A 20,595-nucleotide genomic window follows, 5' to 3' on the forward strand; every position below is an offset into this window, starting at 1 on the left:
TGAACCCCACCCAAAATACCTGGGCATCACCCTCGCCTATCGGCCTCACCTCACCAACACAAGACCAGGGTAATAGATTGGCGAAAAGCTGATTTTGAGGGGCTGAGAACAGAACTTGGGAAAATAAAATGGACGACAGTTATTGACAAACAATGGGAAACATTTAAAAGTGTTCAACAGAGTCCAGGAAAAATATATTCCACTAAAAAAAAAATAAACTAAACACGAATGGGACACCATGGATGAATAAAGCCATATGGGAAAAACTGAGGGTAAAGAAAGAGGCACACATTAAGTACATGGACAGCAGGGGAGAGCATGATAAAGGGAGAATACAAAGAGATTAGGAGCGGAGTCCAAAAAACAATTAGGAAGGCACAGAGGAACTATGAAATTAAATTATCAAGAAGCATAAAACAAAACAGTAAAATATTTTACAGGCACATCAATAAAAAAAGGAAGGGCAGGATGGCAATAGGGCCACTAAGGGATGGACAGAATAATACCACAAACAGCAATAAAGAGATGGCAGAAATAATAAATGATTACTTTGCTTCAGTATTTACCAGGGAGATAGAACAGGTAGGCATCGAGTTATGAAATAAATGCATTTAAAATAAAAATAGGAGATACATTAAATAAACTAACCAAACTCAAAAGAGGAAAAAAACGCTGGTTCCGACGGATTACATCCACGCATTTCAAAAGAATCTAGGGAAGAGATAGCAGAGGCATTACTAAGCATATTTAATAATTCATTAAAAAGTGTCGTGCCAAAGGACTGGCGGATAGCGAACATAATAATACTTATATTTAAGAAGGGAGACAGAACTTGTCCAGTGAACTATAGACCAGTCAGCTTAACATCGGTGGTAGGAAAAATAAGGGAATCCCTACTAAAAGGGGAAAATAGAACATCTAGTAGCCACAAATATAATAATGAATAGTCAGCATGGATTTCAAAAGAGAAAATCTTGTTTGACCAACCTCATTGAATTTTTTGAAGAGGTAACAGAGAGAATAGACAAGGGTAATGCACTTGATGTAATTTATCTAGATATTCAAAAAGCCTTTGATAAGGTACCACATAATAGACTAATGAATAAGGTCAGAGAATGCGGAGTCAGGGGACAAGTAGCAGAATGGATAGCTAGCTGGCATCAAGACAGAAAGCAGATAGTAGGGGTAAAGGGTAGCTATTCACAGTGGCAGAAGGTGGGAAGTGGTGTTCCACAAAGATCAGTGCTGGGACCACTGTTGTTCACAATTTAGACTTTGGAATCAAAAACATAATTTCTAAATTTGCAGATGACACCAAATTTGGTGGGGGGGGGGGGGGGATGACGGGGGAGGGGGATAGTCAATACTGAGGAGCACTGCAACAAATTACAAGAGGACATTAATAAACTTGCAGAATGGGCATATAATTGGCAAAATGAATATCAACACAGATAAATGTGAGGTATTGCATTTGGTAGGAAGAATAGGGAGATCACTTATTCCTTGGAGAGTGAGAGTCTGGGTGGGGTAGAGGAACAAAGGGATCACAAAGTAGCGGCACAGGTTAACAAGGCCATAAAAAAAAGCAAACCAAGCACTAGGGTTTATTTCTAGAGGGAGACTCGAACGGATTTGGCAGACAACTGGTTGAGCCATTCACCACCAGATCTGGCTGGACCACATAAAACACTATCGGGCCCTGCTCTCGTCTGCCAAAATTTCTCACTATTCCAGAATCATTCTGGAATGCAAAGATAAACCCCACTCCTATTCTCTACTGCTAACCATCTTAAACCCCTCTCCCCTGTCTCTTCCACCCTCACCTCCGATAAATAGTGTGAAGAGCTCATGGACTTCTTTGTCTCCAAGATTGAGACGATCCGTTCAGCTGCCTCTGCCACTTCCCTTCCTTCCCCTAGCCCAAACTTAGTCATAGTCATAGAGTTACACAGCACAGAAAGAGGCCCTTCGGCCCATCATGTCCACACCGGCCATCAAGCCCTGTCTATTCTAATCCCATTTTCCAGCACTTGGTCCGTAGCCTTGTATGCTGTGGCGTTTCAAGTGCTCATCTAAATGCTTCTTGAATGTTGAGGGTTCCTGCCTCTACCACCCTCTTTCAGGCATCGAGTTCCAGATTCCAACCACCCTCTGGGTGAAAAAGTTTTCCCTCCAATCCCCTCTAAACCTCCTGCCCCTTACCTTGAAACCATGCCCCCTGGTTATTGACTCCTCTACTAAGGGGAAAAGTTCCTTTCTAACTACCCTATCTATGCCCCTCATAATTTTGTACACCTCAATCAGGTCCCCCCTCAGCCTTCTCTGCTTTAAGGAAAACAACCCCAGCCTGTCCAGTCTCTCTTCATAGCTGAAGTGCTCCAACCCAGGTAACATCCTGGTGAATCTCCTCTGCACCCTCTCCAGTGCAATCACATCCCTCCTATAGTGTGGCGACCAGAAATGCACACAGTATTCCAGCTGCGGCCTAACTAGCGTTTTGTACAGCTCCATCATAACCTCCCTGCTCTTATATTCTATGCCTCGAACGCGTTGTCGCCTCCCAAATCCGTGCCCATCTTTCCCGCAATTCCATGTTTGAATTACTCCAATCAGGTTACCGCCCTTGTCACAGTACCAAAACGGCTCTCAAAGTCACAAATGACCTCCTTTGTGACTGTGACTAAGGTAAACTATCCCTCCTCGTCCTTCTTCACTTGTCTGCAGCATCTCCACCGTTGTCCAGCTGGGTGGGACTGCATTCGTCTGATTCCATTATCTATCTAATCGTAACCAGAGAATCACCGGCAATGGCTTCTCTTCCCGCTCCCGCATCGTTACCTCTGGTCTCCCCCAAGGATCTATCCTTGGCCCCCTCCTATTTCTCATCTACATGTTGCCTGTTGGCGACATCATCCGAAAACACGTCACGAAAGCGCCAGTTTCCACATGTACGCGGACGACACCCAGCTCTACCTCACTACTTCTTCTCTTGACCCCTCCACGGTGTCTAAATTGTCAGACTGCTTGTCCGACATCCAGTTCTGGATGAGTAGAAATTTTCTCCAATTAAATATTGGGAAAATCGAAGCCATTGTTTTCGGTCCCCACAACAAACTCCGTTCCCTAGCCACTGACTCCATCCCTCTCCCTTACATCTATCGGAGGCTGAACCACACTGTTCGCAACCTTGGTGTCATATTTGACCCTGAAATGAGCTCCAGAGCACATATGCGCAGCATAACAAAGACCGCTTCCGTAACATCGCCCGTCTCCGCCCTTGCCTCAGCTAATCCGCTGCTGAAACCCTCATCCATGCCTTTGTTACCTCTAGACTTGACAATTCCAATGCACGCCTGGCTGGCCTCCCACATTCTACCCTACGTAAATTTGAGGTCATCCAAAACTCGGCTGCCAGTGTCCTACCTCGCACCAAGTCCCGTTCGCCCAGCACCCCTGTGCTCGCTGACCTACATTGGCTCCCGGTTAAGCAGCGCCTCGATTTCAAAATGCTCACCCTTGTTTTCAAATCCCTCCATGGCCTCGCCCCTCCCTATCTCTCTAATCTCCCTCAGTTACATATTCTCCTTAGAGCAGAGACGGTTAAGGGGGGATTTGATAGTGGTGTTCAAAATCATGACAGGTCTTGATAGAATAAATAAGGAGACACTGTTTCCAGTGGCAGATGGGTGGGTCAGCAACCAGAGGACACAGATTTAAGGTAATTGGCAAAAGAATCAGAGGCGACATGAGGAAAACATTTTTATTTACACAATGAGCTGTTATGATCTGGAATGCAATCCCTGAAAGGGTGGTGGAAGCAGATTCAATAATAACTTTCAAAAAGGGAGTTGGATAAATATTTGAAAAGGAAAAATTTGCTGGGCTATGGGGAAAGAGCAGGGGAATGGGACTAACTGGATAGCTCTTTCAGAAGAGCCGGCACAGGCATGATGGATCGAATGGCCTCCTTCTGTGCTATATCATTCTATAATTCCATACCTATCAGGAATGACTGAACAGACCGAGGCTCTTTTCTCTAGAAAAAAGATTGAGGGTTGCCCTGGTCGAGGTCCTTAAAGTTATGAAAGGGTTGGATAGGGTCAACATAGAGAAGATGTTTCCACTTGTGGGGGGAGACCAAAATTAGGGGCATAAATAAGATAGTCACCAACATATCCAATAGGGAATTCAGGAGAAACTTCTAACATAAGAACATAAGAAATAGGAGCAGGGGTAGGCCAATCGGCCCCTCGAGCCTGCTCCACCATTCAATAAGATCATGGCTGATCTGATCCTAACCGCCAATCCACTATCACAGAACCATCTCCTGAATCTAACAGAATTAGACACACGAAATAGGAGCAGGATCAGGCTACACGGCCCCTGGGCCCGCTCCGCTACCCACAGGGCCATGACCGATCCGAACCTAGACTCATGTCCAAATTCCTGCCCGCTCCCCGTAACCCTTAATTCCCTTTACTTCTAGGAAACTGTCTATTTCTGTTTTAAATTTACGGAATGCTGTAGCTTCTACAGCTTTTTGGGGCAGCATATTCCATGGACCTACCACCCTCTGAGTGAAGTAGTTCCTCCTCATCTCAGTTTTGAAAGAGCAGCCCCTTATTCTAAGACTATGCCCCCTAGTTCTAGTTTCACCCATCATCGGGAACATCCTCCCCGCATCCACCCGATCCAACCCCTTCACAATCTTATATGTTTCAATAAGATCGCCTCTCATTCTTCTGAACTCCAATGAGTAGAGTCCCAATCTACTCAACCTCTCCTCATATGTCCATCCCCTCATCCCCGGGATTAACCGAGTGAACCTTCTTTGTACTGACTCGAGAGCAAGTATGTCCTTTCTTAAGTATGGACACCAAAACTGTACGCAGTATTCCAGGTGCGGTCTCACCAATACCTTATACAACTGAAGCAATACCTCCCTATTTTTATATTCTATCCCCCTAGCAATGAAAGCCAACATTCCATTGGCCTTCTTGATCACTTGCTGCACCTGCATACTAACCTTTTGAGTTTCGTGCACCAGGACCCCCAGATCCCTTTGTACTACAGTACTTTCCAGTTTCTTGCCATTAAGATAATAACTTGCTCTACGATTTTTCCTGCCAAAGTGCATAACCTCACACTTTCCAGTATTGTATTCCATCTGCCAAATCTCTGCCCACTTACTTAGCCTGTCTATGTCCCCTTGCAGGTTTATGTCCTCCTCACTCACTACTTTCCCTCCCATCTTAGTATCATCTGCAAACTTTGATATGTTACACTCGGTCCTCTCCTCCAAATCGTTAATATAGATTGTAAAGAGTTGGGGACCCAGCACTGACCCCTGCGGAACACCACTCGTTACTGATTGCCAGTCTGAGAATGAACCATTTATCCCAACTCTCTGCCTTCTGTTAGATAGCCAATCCTCTATCCATGCCAGAATATTACCCCCAATCCCGTGATTTTTTATCTTAAGCAATAATCTTTTGTGTGGCACCTTGTCAAATGCCTTTTGGAAGTCTAAATACACTATGTCCACTGGTTCCCCTTTATCCACCCTATATGTTACTTCCTCAAAGAACTCCAGCAAATTTGTCAAACATGACTTCCCCTTCATAAAACCATGCTGACTTTGTCCTATTAAATTATGATTATCCAAATGTCCTGTTACTGTCTCCTTAATAATGGACTCCAAAATTTTACCTACCACAGATGTTAGGCTAACCGGTCTATAGTTTCCAGCCTTCTGTCTACTGCCCTCTTTACCCAGAGAGTGGTTAGAATGCAGAACTCGCTACCACAAGGAGTAGCTGAGGCAAATCACAGATGCATTTAAAAGGGAAGCTAGATAAACACGAGGTAGAAAGGAATACAAGGTTATCCTGATAGGAATATAAGGTTATCCTGATAGGGTAGATGAAGTAGGGTGGGAGGAGGCTCGTGTGGAGCATTAACACTGGCCTAGAACAGTTGGGCCGAATTACCTGTTTCTGTGCTGTGCTGTTTATATGTAAACGGTCTACAAGTCTTACATGGAACCACTTCTTCTGATTCACAAATAGAGGTGCCCGAAGTACAAACTAAATAAGCTGCTATCCATCCAGCATACTCTCAATATTTGAGGTAAAAGCCTGAACTCCCTGGACACGTGTTCTCTCATGCTTATATTTATTTCCCCCTTTTCTCAGGGCATGGCTGTCAATCAGATCATATGCACATTTAAATTAATACAAAAGTTCTTCAGCTTCCAGGTTTCAATAAAATTGTCCAGTGCAGATAGTCTTCTATTTCACATTAGTATGCCTGTGTGATGCAGTGTTCATTTCCTTTAACCTTGGTACTTTTTTTGTACGTGTTTTGGCTTACTTGTCTTGGATTGGTAATGAGTTATTCTGTGCAGACTCTCTTGGAAACAAATGATGATTAATGTTTGCTGTCACTGGTTCTGAATTGAGGATTGAATCCGGTATTGTTCTTTTGTTCTAGTCAGACATCCAGTCCTGGTTGAGCAAAAATTTCCTGCAATTAAACATTGGGATGACCGAAGCCATTGTCTTCTCCCCCCACCACAAACTCCGTTCCCTAGCCATTGATTCCATCCCCCTCCTTGGCCACCATCTTCGGCTGAACCAGACTGTTCGCAACTTCAGCGTCGTATTTGACCCTGAGCTGAGCTTCCAACGCCATATCCTTTCCATCACCAAGACCGCCTACTTCCACCTCCATAATATCGCACGTGTTTGCCCCTGCCTCAGCCTAAATGATCTGAAACCCTCATGCATGCTTTTGTTACCTCCAGCCTCAACTATTGCCAATGCTCTCCTGAACCACATTCCATCTTCCACCCTCCATAAACTTAAATTCATACAAAACTCTACTGCCCATATTCTAACTCGCATCAAGTCTTGTTCATTCATCACCCCTGTGCTCGCTGGCCTACACTGGCTCCCGGTTCACCAACGCCAAAAATTCCTATTCTCGTGTTCAGATACCTTCATGGCCTCGCCCCTCCCTATCGCTGAAACCTTCTCTAGCCTCCTTCTTCTTAAGTAGTTCCTCAGAACTGAGGATGACTTGCTGGCACACTAAAAATGAGTTCTCAGCTGACTGACTAGTCCAATGCAGGACCTACATTCTCTGTTGCAGGTGGGGCAGACGGTGGTTGAAGGGGCGGGTGGGTGGGGTGCTTGGGTTGATGTGCACTCCGTCCGCTGTTTGCGCTTGCTCCCGGCGAAGAGACTCGAGGTGGTCGGCGCCTTCCCAGATGCTTCTCCTCCACTTTGTGCAGTCTTGGGCCAGGGATTCCCAGGTGTCGGTGGGGATGTTGCACTTCGTCAAGGAGGATCTCCTTGAAGCGTTTCCTCTGCCCACCTGGGGCTCTCTTGCCGTGTCGGAGCTCCGAGTAGAGCACTTGTTTTGGGAGTGTCGTATCGGGCATGCGGGCAATGAGGCCCATCCATCGGAGCTGATCGAGCGTGGTCAAAGCTTCGATGCTGGTGCGCCAATCCTGCCAATGGATTCACAGGATCTTGCGGAGGCAGCGTTGGTGGTACCTCTCCAGTGCTTTGAGGTGCCTGCTGTATATGGTCCATGTCTTTGAAGCATACAGGAGGGCGGGAATTACTACTGCTCTGTAGACCATGAGCCTGGTGCTGGGTTTGAGGTCCTGGTCTTCAAACACTCTTCCTCAGGCGACCGAAGGCTGCACTGGCACACTGAAGGCGGTGTTGGACTTAGTCATCGATGTCTGCCCTTGTTGACAGTAGGCTCCAGAGATATGGAAAGTGGTCCACGTTGCCCAAGGCATTGTCATGGATTTTGATAATCGGTGGGCAGTACTGTGTGGCGAGGGCAGGTTGGTAGAGGACCTTTATCTTATGGATGTTTAGTGCAAGGCCCATGCTCTTGTACGCTTCAGTGAAGTTGTTGACGATGGTTTGGAGTTCGACCTCCGAGTGTGCGCAAACACAAGCGTCGTCTGCATACTGTAATTCGATGACAGAAGATGGGACGACCTTGGATCTGGACTGGAGGCGACGGAGGTTCAACAGTTTCCCGTTTGTTCTCTAGCCTTAGGGCTGTGCCTTCAGCTGTCCAGGTGCTAAGCTCTGGAATTACCTCCCTAAACATCTACATGTCTCCACCTCTCTCTCCTCCTTTAAGATACTCCTTAAAACTAACCTCTGACCAAGCATTTGGTCACCTGCCCTTATGTCACCTTCTTTGGCTCAGTGTCAAATTTTGTCTGATGCACCCTGGGACGTTTTACGATGTTAAAAGGTGCTATACTAATGGCAGCTGTTGTTGTTTTGTACAATCTAATATTGGCAGTGATTAGTTAGGCCTTACAATGACTAAAGGTGTTCAGAACTCATATGCTGCTCTTCGAGATTTTTAAATTAATCTTCAGTAGTTAATTTTCTTGGTTAGCTACTGACACAAAAAAGTGCGTTGTGGTAAAATTAACAGTTTACCATAACAGCCCTGAAATATTTTGCATGTATGAAGAATCCCCTAGTATCTAAACTATATGGAATTATAAATGAGTTAAATTGAGAGAGAATACCCAAGACCATTTTACAGAAAGCTAATGGAAGGGGGATTAAAAATGAGTCAGTGGTTTCTCCTCAGCTCCTCCTCCCCATGTTCTCCAGAGGCACAATATCTTTAGCTTTGTGCAGGGACCAAAACTGGACACAGTACACCAAGTGCATGTATACTAAAGCATGATACAGCCAAATTAGTGTTCTTCATTTTATAATTAATGGTCCTAGCAATACAACCTAAAACCCTATTTGCCTTCCCTATAGCTACCGGACACTACTTGTACAACTTTAATGGGTTACCAACAATTTTTACAAGTCTATTTCTTGATCGGTTACCCTGAGTGGGTACTATTGCATAGTATAAACATGCCTGGAATGTCCAAACCCAAATGCAGGATATCAGCCAGACAAGGGCCCATTTCACGAACATCTGAAATCAGCCTGCAAATCAGGTTATTGGTTGGTTACCAAGCCTACTGATTTGGCCTGAATCACAAACATATTTTTGTTTCATCTGCAAATTTATAAATAGCTCCAATAGTGCCCCAATCGATATTGAACAGTAATAGTATTAACACAGAACCTCACAAGGAACTCCATTCATATCAGGCCCACTCCCATTAATGACAACAGATTAGCAGCAGCTATGCTCAATATATCAGCCTTCACTTCTTTAAAAAACTCATCTGGTGTTCCCTCCTCGGATACAAATAGATCAACAGGCACAACACTTGGCTTCCTCTACTGATTGTAGTCCAACACCGCCTTCAGTGTGTGAGTGCAGCCTTCGGTCGCCTGAGGAAGGGGGTGTTTGAAGACCAGGACCTCAAACCCGGCACCAAGCTCATGGTCTACAGAGCAGTAGTAATACCCGCCCTGCTGTATGCCTCAGAGACATGGACCATGTACAGCAGGCACCTCAAAGCACTGGAGAGGTACCGCCAACGCTGCCTCCGCAAGATCCTGCAAATCCATTAGCAGGATAGGCGCACCAACGTCACTGTTCTCGCTCAGGCCAACATCCCCAGCATCGAAGCTTTGACCACGCTCAATCAGCTCCGATGGACGGGTCACATCGTCCGCATGCCCAATACGAGACTCCCAAAACAAGCGCTCTACTCGGAGCTCCGGCACGCCAAGAGAGCCCCAGGTGGGCAGAGGAAACGCTTCAAGGACACCCTCAGCCTCCTTGAAAAAGTGTAACATCCCCACCGACACCTGGGAATCCCTGGCCCAAGACCGCACAAAGTGGAGGAGAAGCATCCGGGAAGGCGCCGAACACAAAGTCTCTTCGCCGGGAGCAAGCGGAAGCCAAGCACAAACAGCGGAAGGAGCGCACATCAACCTAAGCACCCCACCCACCCGTTCAACCACCATCTGCCCCATCTGTAACAGAGACTGTAGGTCCCGCATTGGACTCATCAGTCACCTGAGAACTCATTTTTAATGTGGAAGCAAGTCATCCTTGGTTCCGAGGGACTGCCTAAGAAGAAGTAGTACTAAGGCTTGCGCACGCGCTATTATGTACGAAAGGAGAATTGTAACGGCCCATGGATACACAAGACCATTCGTAAATAAACTAATGTGATGTAAGAAAAACTGGTGAGCTGAGACACATAATGCAAGATATATCTGATAGGGCATTGGGTGGTTAATCAAACATCCTGCCACAAACAACCTTACAGAACCTCTCCCTGACAGAAACAACCAGCTCAAGTTTTTCCAAATATTTCCTAACGATAAAGGGAATTTTAAAAATGCAGCTTTCACACCTGTGTAAGATGGTCTAACTTTCACAGAATTTAAAACAGAAGAGGTACTTGGTCAGGACCTCATTCCTCCAATGCCGTCAGCAAATTTAAGTTTACTAGCCCAGCTCTATTGCCGGATCAAACTAACCCACTTCTCACACTTGCAATCTGACAGATTTTACCTTGTGTGTGAAATAATTGCCTCACTTGATTACTTTCAGCAAAAAGCAAGCAGTTGCATGGTGCTGTTATCTTGTGTTATGCCTGTCTTTTAAGGAGTTGCCCTCAAAACATATTTACACAAGAATACCAGTGGCTCAGCTTTCTAAATATGTATATCTCTACATTCAGCCAATTCCAACAAGACACATTTGAAGTGACCAACCACCTCTCAAATATCTATCTTTTAAAAAAAAATGTTACATTTGGCACACACACTTTTTGTCCACAAACCTTACTTCCATTATCACAACCGAGTCATGCTTTCTATGTTGATATTTACGATTGAAACTACATATAGGAACAGAAGTAGGCCATTTAGCCCCTCGAGCCTGTTCTGCCATTCAATGAGATCATGGCTGATCCGTGGCCAACTCCATTATCTCTTAATACCTTTGGTTAACAGAAATCTATCACCCAGATTTAAAATTAACAACTGACCCAACATCAACTGTCATTTGCGGAAGAGAGCACCAAACTTCTATAACCCTTTGCGTGTAGAAGTGTTTCTTAACTTAACTCCTGAAAAGCCTGGCTCTAATTTTTGGGCTATGTCCCCTAATCCTAGATTCCCCAACCAACAGAAATAGTTTCTCTCTATCTATCCTATCAGTTCCCTTTAATATCTTGAAAACTTTGATCAAATCATCCTTTAATCTTCTAAATGCCACAGAATAAACTTTAGTTTGTGTAATCTCTCCTTGTAATTTAACCCTTGGAGTCCAGGTATCATTCCAGTAAATCTATGCTGCACTCCCTCCAAGGTCAATATATCCTCCCCAAGGTGTGGTGCCCAGAACGGAAGAGTACTCCAAGTATGGTCCAACTAGGGCTTTGTACAGCTGTAGCAGGACTTTTAACCCCTTGTATTCTAGTCCTCTAGACATAAAGGCCAGCATCTCATTAGACTTTTTGATTATTTTTTGTACCTGTCCAAAGTCTCTTTGGATCTCCACTGCTTCTAGCTTTTCACCATTTAGAAAGTACGCTGATCTACCCTTTTTAGGTTCAAATTGGATGACCTCACACTAGCCTATATTGAAATCCATTTGCCACAGTTTTTCCCACTTAGCCTATTAATATCTCTGTAATTTTATGTTTCCATCTACACTGCTTACAATGCCACCTATCTTTGTGTCATTGGCAAACTTGGTTTTGTGGCTTTCTAACCCAGCATCCAAGTTGTTAATAAATATGGTGAATAGTTGAGGCCCCAACACAGATCCTTGCGGGACACCACTAGTCACATCCTGCTAATCATAGTACCTGCCCATTATTCCTACCCTCTGTCTCCTACCGCTTAGCCAATCTCCTAACCAGGTCAATAAATTGCCTTCAATTCCATGAGCTTCAACTTAAGTTAACAGTCTTAACTGGAAGTCCATATAAATAACATCCACAGAAATTCCCCTTTCCACCACTTTAGTCACTTCTTCAGAAAATTCAATCATGACCTACCCATTACAAATCCATCTTGGCTCTCCCTGATCAGCTGAAAATTTTCAAGGTGTTCAGTCACTCTGTCCTTAATTGTAGACTCTAGTAATTTCCCGACAACAGATGTTAGGCTAACTGGTCTATAATTCCCTGGTTTCTCTCTCTCACCTTTCTTAAATAGCAGTGACATGTGCAATTTTCCAATCTAAAAGAACGGTTCCTGAAATCGAGAGAACTTCGGTGCAATGTCCTCACCTACTTCCTTAAACCCTGGAATGAAAACCATCTGGCCCTGGGGATGTGTCACTCTTTAATGCCATTATTTTCTTGATTAACATTAATTTGCTTACATTCATTTTGGTGATTCCCTGTCCCAAATTCAATATCAGTTTCCTTGGGATGTCCGGCATGCGTATGCAAACATTTAGAATGAAAATCCGTATGTAAAGACTTCTAGATAAATTGTTAGCCATCACGATGTAGTTGTAGACATTGGCCATTTTTTCGGGTTTGTGCCAAATAAACAGGGCACCTCGGACGGCCGTGCCCATTCACAGACTTTCCCTATCAACAGCAGCCTGATTTTCCCCAATTTTTGAGTGTTCTCCCTATTTCAGGTGTTTAAAGCCCAATTTTTGGGTCTCTTGCTCAATTAACAGGGCAGCCAGGTTTGCATGTTCGCAGGCCTCTTCCTAACACCAGCTCCAGATTTCATACTCAGACTTACAGAATACTAGTTTTCAGCACTAATATAGTAGCTGCCCTCAAGGCCATCAACTTGACAGTGCATAGGGAACAAATGAAAACAAACAAGAACAAGTATGATAGATAAGCACAATATAATAAAAGCAAGTCGCAGAGTTTGTGTAAAGTGGAGTTCAGAGGCCCAGCGAAGAGTACTGAAGAAGTCAAACTGAAAGCAATGAAGAAATAAAGCAGGGTTTCAGCAGCAGTGGGGATGATCGGGACAATATTTCAGAGGTGTATATAGCAGTCCTGCTAATGGACTGGATGCAGGGGTTGAGGCTCAGACAAGTCAAACAGGACACAGAGATTGCACACCTTTGGGTTCCGCCTGCACAAGAACACCACAAATCAGTGTACAACGTATAAAGTTTCTGGTGGAAACAGAACAGAATGGATTTAGTCTTGTTAGTATTGAGCTGGAGAAAGTTCTGGCTCACACACGAAAATGTCAGATGGCTCAGCTAATGATGAAATGGAGTAGACTAGCAGAGAGAGAAGCTGAACACTGTCAGCATGTATACTGAAGCTGCCCCTTGCTTAGCGATATTGTTGTTGCGAGGCAGTATACAGGCAAGAAGCAAAACGGAGCAAAGATTGAACCTTGGGCATACTGAAGGTAACCGTAAGATCACGGAAGGAAAACGAATGGAGAAGTCGTGCTATCTAATATGAAACAGGTAGGAATGAGAGGACGGTACCATAACGCCAGACTAAAAAGGATATGCAGTGAGGAAGGTGTTGAACCATGTTGAAAGCTCCAGATGTTGAAGACAATGAGGACAGATAATGCACCAGGACCACAGTCACGCAGTATAGCATTGGTAATTTTGACCAGCTAGGTCTCATTGCTGTAGGCAAGAAACGAAGAACTGATGGGTAAAGAGTTGGATAGAAAGAAAGAGACATGCATTTATAAAAGTGTGGTAAACCACTGTTATTGTTTACACTGTTGTTATCACTACACAAGTACCTCTTGCCTCGCACGCTGTTATACCTAGGCATACCTCAGCTAACTCCGCCCATGGCTCCGCCTGCTTGCCCAGGTATAAAGGTGATTGCTTGGCTAGTATTCTTCCTTGCTGGAACCGATCACCCACGAGGGTGGGCTCTGTTATTTAGCCAATAAAAACCTATAGTTACTATCTTAACTCGTCGCTTTTCATGGAATGAATTGATAGGTATATCAATTTTATTGGCTAAATTTTGAAATGACTGACCAGCCCCAGCAGCCGACTTGGCTGCGAGCCCTCCGACCGCCGTACCTGGATCTAAATCCACAGGCAGCGAATTCAGCCCTCGACTTCGACCACTGGCTGAGCTGCTTTGAATCCTACCTGGTAGCCTCCGGCGTGCCATCGGAAGCCGACAAACTAAGAGTTCTGACCGCCCAGGTGAGCCCTAAAGTATTTGCACTCATCCGGGACCTTGCTACATACGAGGAGGCCCTCGACCTGCTAAAAGAGCAGTACCGGAGCCCAGTAAATTCAATGTATGCCAGACATCTCCTAAGATCCCGCTCGCAACAGCCAGGAGAGTCTGTAGATGAATTTTTACAGGCGCTACAAACACTCGGCAGGGACTGTGACTTTAAAGCTGTATCGGCTGCACAACATGCTGAAGGAAATATCCATGATGCCTTCGTGAAAGGCCTTCGGTCCGACTACTCACGGCAAAGACTGCTTGAATCAAAGGACCTCGACTTGAAAGCAGCTACAGCCCTCGCTCGTTCCCTGGAAGTGGCCCATCGGGACCTCGAGGCGTACTCCGGGTACAGTGCTGCGCGACCGTGGGACTCGGGCCCGACTCCGGCCGCAATACCCCTCGCACCGCCGCCCCTGGGACCTACTACGGCGTCGGTGTCCCGGAATCGATCGGGACCGCCACCCCCGGGACCTGCTGCGGCAGCGGAGCCCCGCGATCGGGCCGCCAGCTGCTATTTCTGTGGCCAGGCGAGACATCAAAGGGCGTGCTGCCCTGCAAGGAACGCGACCTGCTCCGGCTGCAGAAAAAAAGGCCACTTCGCGAACGCCTGCAGAGGGAAAGCCACAGACGCCAGCAGTGCCTCATGTGAGTTGTGGGGGGCGGCCATCTTTGATCAAGGCCACAGACGCCAGCAGTGCCTCATGTGAGTCATGGGGCGGCCATCTTTGATCAAGGCCACAGACGCCAGCAGTGCCTCATGTGAGTCGTGGGGGCGGCCATCTTCCCTGCCATTTTGCTCGCCGCACTCGGCCGCCATGTTGTCTCCAGGCCCGACCACCGCCTCACCTGCCGACGACAGCAGCTCACTCAGCCATACACTGGCCTCCGTCACGCTTGACCAAGCTCTCCCGCATCATCTGTCCAGGTCCATGATGGACATCGAGGTAAACGGCCACGCCACGACCTGCCTGTTCGACAGCGGGAGCACGGAGAGTTTTATTCACCCAGACACGGTGCGCTGCTACTCCCTCACTGTCCGGCCAACGCGCCATCGGATCTCGATAGCGTCGAAGTCCCATTCAACAGACGTCAGCGGATACTGTGTGGTGACCCTGTCGGTTAGGGGCACGGAATATAAAAACTTTAAACTTCTCGTCCTGCCCCAGCTCTGCGCTGCCGTCCTACTAGGGCTGGATTTCCAATGCCACCTCCAAAGTGCCACTTTGGCATACGGTGGACCCCTCCCCCCACTCACAGTCTACAACCAGCAGTTTTTAAACCGCCCGCCGCATACCACCTGCGGCCTCTCCACTCTCAAAGTCCCGCCCCCCTCCTTGTTCACTAACCTCACCCGCGACTGTAAACCCGTCGCTACCAAGAGCAGGCGGTACAGCGCCGGGGACAGAGCTTTTATTAGCTCTGAGGTGCAGCGTCTCCTGAAGGAGGGCATCATCGAGGGGAGCACCAGCCCCTGACGTGCCCAGGTCGTAGTCGTTAAGACCGGCAATAAAAACCGCCTGGTCATTGACTACAGCCAAACCATAAATCGGTACACCCAGCTGGACGCATACCCCCTTCCCCGCATATCTGACATGGTCAACCAGATTGCACAGTACCGGGTATTCTCCACCATCGAGCTTAAGTCGGCCTATCACCAACTCCCTATCCGCCCTGAGGACCGCCAGTATACCGCCTTCGAGACGAATGGCCGCCTCTACCACTTCCTTAGGGTTCCCTTCGGCGTCACCAACGGGGTTTCGGTCTTCCAAAGGGAGATGGACCGGATGGTTGACCAGAACGCGCTGCAGGCCACGTTTCCTTATCTAGATAACGTCACCATCTGCGGCCACGACCAGCAGGACCACGATGTTAATCTGGAGAAATTCCTCCGTACGGCCCAACGGCTGAATCTCACTTACAATAAGGAGAAATGTATGTTTAACACCTCGCGCCTTGCCATCCTCGGCTGCGTAGTAGAGAACGGAGTCATCGGCCCCGACCCCGAAAGAATGCGCCCCCTCATGAAGCTTCCCCTTCCCCACTGTCAAAAGGCACTGAAGAGAACCCTGGGGCTCTTCGCTTACTATGCCCAATGGGTGCCCAATGCCAGACCCCTCATGAAGTCCACCTCCTTCCCCCTGACAGCAGAAGCATGCGCAGCCTTCTCCCTCATAAAAGGAGACATTGCGAAGGCCACAATGCACGCAGTGGATGAGTCCATCCCTTTCCAAGTGGAGAGCGATGCATCCGACTTCGCCCTAGCTGCAACCCTTAACCAGGCGGGGAGACCTGTGGCCTTCTTCTCAAGGACCCTCCAGGGCCCTGAGATCCGACACTCTTCTGTCGAGAAGGAGGCCCAGGCGATTGTGGAAGCGGTACGACGCTGGCGGCATTACCTGGCAGGCAAACGATTTACCCTCCTCACCGAACAGCGTTCGGTTGCTTTTATGTTTAATAACAAGCTGAGGGGCAAAATCAAGAACGACAAGATCTTGAGGTGGAGAATTGAGCTCTCCACCTACGAGTACGATATCTTGTACAGGCCTGGTAAACTCAACGAGCCCCCAGATGCTCTATCGCAAGGTACATGCGCCAACGCGCAAGTTGATAGACTGCGGACCCTCCACAACGACCTCTGCCACCCCGGGGTCACTAGACTTTACCACTTCATTAAGGCCCGCAACCTGCCCTACTCCATCGAGGAGGTCAGGACCATGACCAGGAACTGCCAAGTCTGTGCCGAATGCAAACCGCATTTCTATAGGCCGGACAGAGCAAGCCTGATCAAGGCCACCCGCCCCTTCGAGCGCTTGAGCATCGATTTTAAGGGGCCCCTCCCGTCCTCTGACCGTAATGTGTACTTCCTCAACATTATTGACGAGTACTCCCGTTTCCCCTTTGCCTTCCCCTGCCCAGTACCACGGTCATCAAATGCCTGAACGACCTCTTCGCCTTGTTCGGGTTCCCGAACTATATACATAGCGACCGGGGCTCATCCTTCATGAGCGAGGAACTTCGCCAGTTCCTGCTCGCGAGAGGTATTGCTGCGAGCAGGACCACCAGCTACAACCCCCGGGGGAACGGCCAGGTGGAAAGAGAGAACGCGACAGTTTGGAAGGCCGTCCTCTTAGCCCTAAAGTCTAAGGGCCTCCCAACCTCTCGCTGGCAGGAAGTCCTCCCAGCAGCGCTCCATTCCATCCGGTCACTGCTTTGTACTGCCATTAACACCACCCCTCATGAGTAAATGTTCGTTTTCCCCAGGAAGTCGACTACGGGAACCTCGCTACCAACATGGCTGACTTCTCCGGGGCCCGTCCTGCTGCGGAAGCACGTGAGGACCCATAAAACGGACCCCCTGGTCGAGAGGGTGAACCTCCTACACGCCAACCCCCAGTATGCCTATGTGGAATACCCAGACGGGCGGGAGGACACAGTCTCCTTGCGAGACCTCGCACCCTCGGGCACCACCATTATCCCCCACCACGCCCCCCAAATCCAGCTCCTGTCGGCGGCATGCCGGAACCCCAGGGGCCTTCATCGACCACGCAGACACCAGCATTAACATCGGATACTGCACCACCGCCGCTGCGCCGGTCAGAAAGGCTTACGAGGCCTCCTGATAGACTGACATACACGAACTAGTAGTACACTTCACCCCGCCGGACTCAATTTTAAACAAGGGGTGAATGTGGTAAACCACTGTTATTGTTTACACTGTTGTTATCACTACACAAGGTTACCTCTTGCCTCACACGCTGTTATACCTAGGCATACCTCAGCTGACTCCGCCCATGGCTCCGCCTGCTTGCCCAGGTATAAAGGTGATTGCTTGGCTAGTATTCTTCCTTGCTGGAACCGATCACCCACGAGGGTGGGCTCTGTTATTTAGCCAATAAAAACCTATAGTTACTATCTTAACTCGTCGCTTTTCATGGATTGAATTGATAGGTATATCAAAAAGGTGATGACGCCACAGGAGATCCCAAAGTGCTTTACAGTCAAAGAATTAGTTCTGAAGTGCAGCCATTATTGTAATACGCAGCACGCAACGAACAAATGAAGAATAACAAGAATGATAGATAAACACAATATAATATAAGCAAGTCACAAAGTTTGTGTAACGTGGAGTTCAGAGGCCCAGCAAAGAGTACTCGAGATGTCAAACTGAAAGCAATGAAGACAGAGGAGGGTTTCAGCAGCAGATGGAGCTGCAGCAAGATTTGGACAACATCCAGGCTTAGGCTGAAAAGTGGTAAGTTACATTCGCACCACACAAGTAATCCAGAGGCCTGGACTAATGATCCAGAGACGCGAGTTCAAATCCCACCACGGCAGCTGGGGAATTTAAATTCAGTTAATTAAATCAATCTGGAATAAAAAGCTAGTATCAGTAATGGTAACAATGAAACTATCAGATTGTCGTAAAAACCCATCTGGTTCACTAATGTCCTTTAGGGAAGGAAATCTGCTGTCCTTACCCGATCTGGCCTATATATGACACCAGACCCATAGCAATGTGGTTGGCTCTTAACTGGCCTCTGAAATGGCCTAGCAAGTCACTCAGTTGTAACAAACCGCTACGAAACACAATAATAAGAATGATCCTAGAGGATGAGTCTGGGGAATTCATAATGGGAAACAGGGAACTAGCAGAGACCTTGAACAAATATTTTGTATCGGTCTTCACGGTAGAAGACACGAAAAGCATCCCAATAATGGATAATCAAGGGGCTATTGGGGTGGGGGGGGAACTTAAAACAATCACTATCACTAGAAAGTACTCGGCAAACTAATGGGACTAAAGGTGGACAAGTCCCCTGGACCCGATGGCATGCATCCTAGAGTCTTAAGAGGTGGCTGCAGAGAGAGTGGATGCATTGGTTGTAATCTATCAAAATTCTCTGGATTCTGGAGAGGTCCCAGTGGACTGGAAAAGCGCAAATGTAACACCCCTATTTAAGAAAGGAGGGAGACAGAAAGTAGGCAACTATCGACCAATTAGCCTAACATCTGTCATTGGGAAAATGCTGGGGTCCATCATTAAGGAAGTGATGGCAGGACATTTGGAAAATCATAATATAGTCAAGCAGAGTCAGCATAATTTTATGAAAGGGAAATCATGTTTGACAAATTTGCTGGAGTTCTTTGAGGATGTAACGAGCAGGGTGGATAAAGGGGAACCAGTAGATGTCGTGTATTTGGGTTTCCAGAAGGCATTTGATAAAGTGCCACATAAAAGGTTACTACACAAGACAAGAGCTCACGAGGTTGGGGGTAATATATTAGCATGGGTAGAGGATTGGCTAACTAACAGACAACAGAGAGTCGGGATATATGGGTCATTTTCAGGTTGGCAAACTGTAACTAGTGGGGTGCCGCAGGGATCAGTGCTGGGGCCTCAACTATTTACAATCTATATTAATGACTTGGATGAAGGGACCGGATGTAATGCAGCTAAATTTGCTGATGATACAAAGATAGGTGGGAAAGCAAATTGTGTGGAAGACGCAAAGAATCTCCAAAGGGATATAGATAGGCTAAGTGAGTGGGCAAAAATCTGGCAGATGGAGTTTAATGTGGGAAAATGCGAGGTTATCCACTTTGGTAGGAAAAATAAAAAAGCAAATTATTATTTAAATGGGGAAAGATTACAAAATGCTGAGGTAGAGGGATCTGGGGGTCCTTGTACATGAATCACAAAAAGTTAGCATGCAGGTACAGCAAGTAATTAGGAAGGCAAATGGAATGTTGGCCTTTATTGCAAAGGGAATGGAGTATAAAAGTAGGGAAGTCCTGTTGAAACTGTACAGGGCATTGGTGAGACCTCACCTGGAGTACTGCGTATAGTTTTGGTCTCCTTAAAGGAAGGATATTCTTGCATTGGAGGCAGTTCAGAGAAGGTTCACGAGGTTGATTCCTTGTTGAAGGGGTTATCTTATGAAGAAAGGTTGAGCCTATATTCATTGGAGTTTAGAAGAATGAGAGGGGATCTTATTGGAACATAAGATTCTGAAGGGGCTTGACAGGGTAGATGCAGAGAGGATGTTTCTCCTCATAGGGGAATCTAGAACTAGGGGGCATAATTTCAGAATAAGGGGGCACCCTTTTAAAATCGGAAATGAGGAGGAATTTCTTCTCTCAGGGTCGTGAATCTTTGGAATTCTCTTCCCCAGAGAGCTGTGGAGGTTGGGTCATTGAATATATTTAAGGTGGAGATAGACAGATTTTTGAACGCGAAGAGAGTCAAAGATTATGGGGAGCAGGCAGTAAAGTGGAGTTGAGGCCAAGATCAGATCAGCCATGATCTTATTGAATGGCGGAGCAGGCTCGAGGGGCCAAATCATGTACTCCTGCATCTTATGTAAACCGGACGGACCACCCGGCATAGGACACGGCAACGGCTCACCCAGCCCAGTTGACCCTGCAAAGTCCTCCTCACCAACATGGGGTCGTGCCAAAATTGGGAG

General features: G+C 46.9%; 1 protein-coding gene across 3 annotated transcripts in view; it reads right to left on the reverse strand.

Moving 5' to 3' along the window:
• The window catches only part of lmbr1 (limb development membrane protein 1), a 261,948-nt gene that overhangs the window by 214,700 nt on the left and 26,653 nt on the right, over positions 1-20,595 (reverse strand). For 2 of the 3 annotated variants that reach the window (XM_085987540.1, XM_085987538.1), the window contains exon 3: positions 649-711. The exons of the other annotated variant lie outside the window; for it this stretch is intronic. In XM_085987540.1, coding sequence (XP_085843666.1) covers positions 649-711 — 63 coding nt within the window. The remainder of the gene's footprint in view (positions 1-648; positions 712-20,595) is intronic. 3 annotated transcript variants of the gene reach the window in all.

Source organism: Somniosus microcephalus, chromosome 5, assembly GCF_052327205.1.
Source record: "Somniosus microcephalus isolate GS21.2 chromosome 5, FLI_Smic_1.0, whole genome shotgun sequence".
Taxonomy (NCBI): domain Eukaryota; kingdom Metazoa; phylum Chordata; class Chondrichthyes; order Squaliformes; family Somniosidae; genus Somniosus; species Somniosus microcephalus.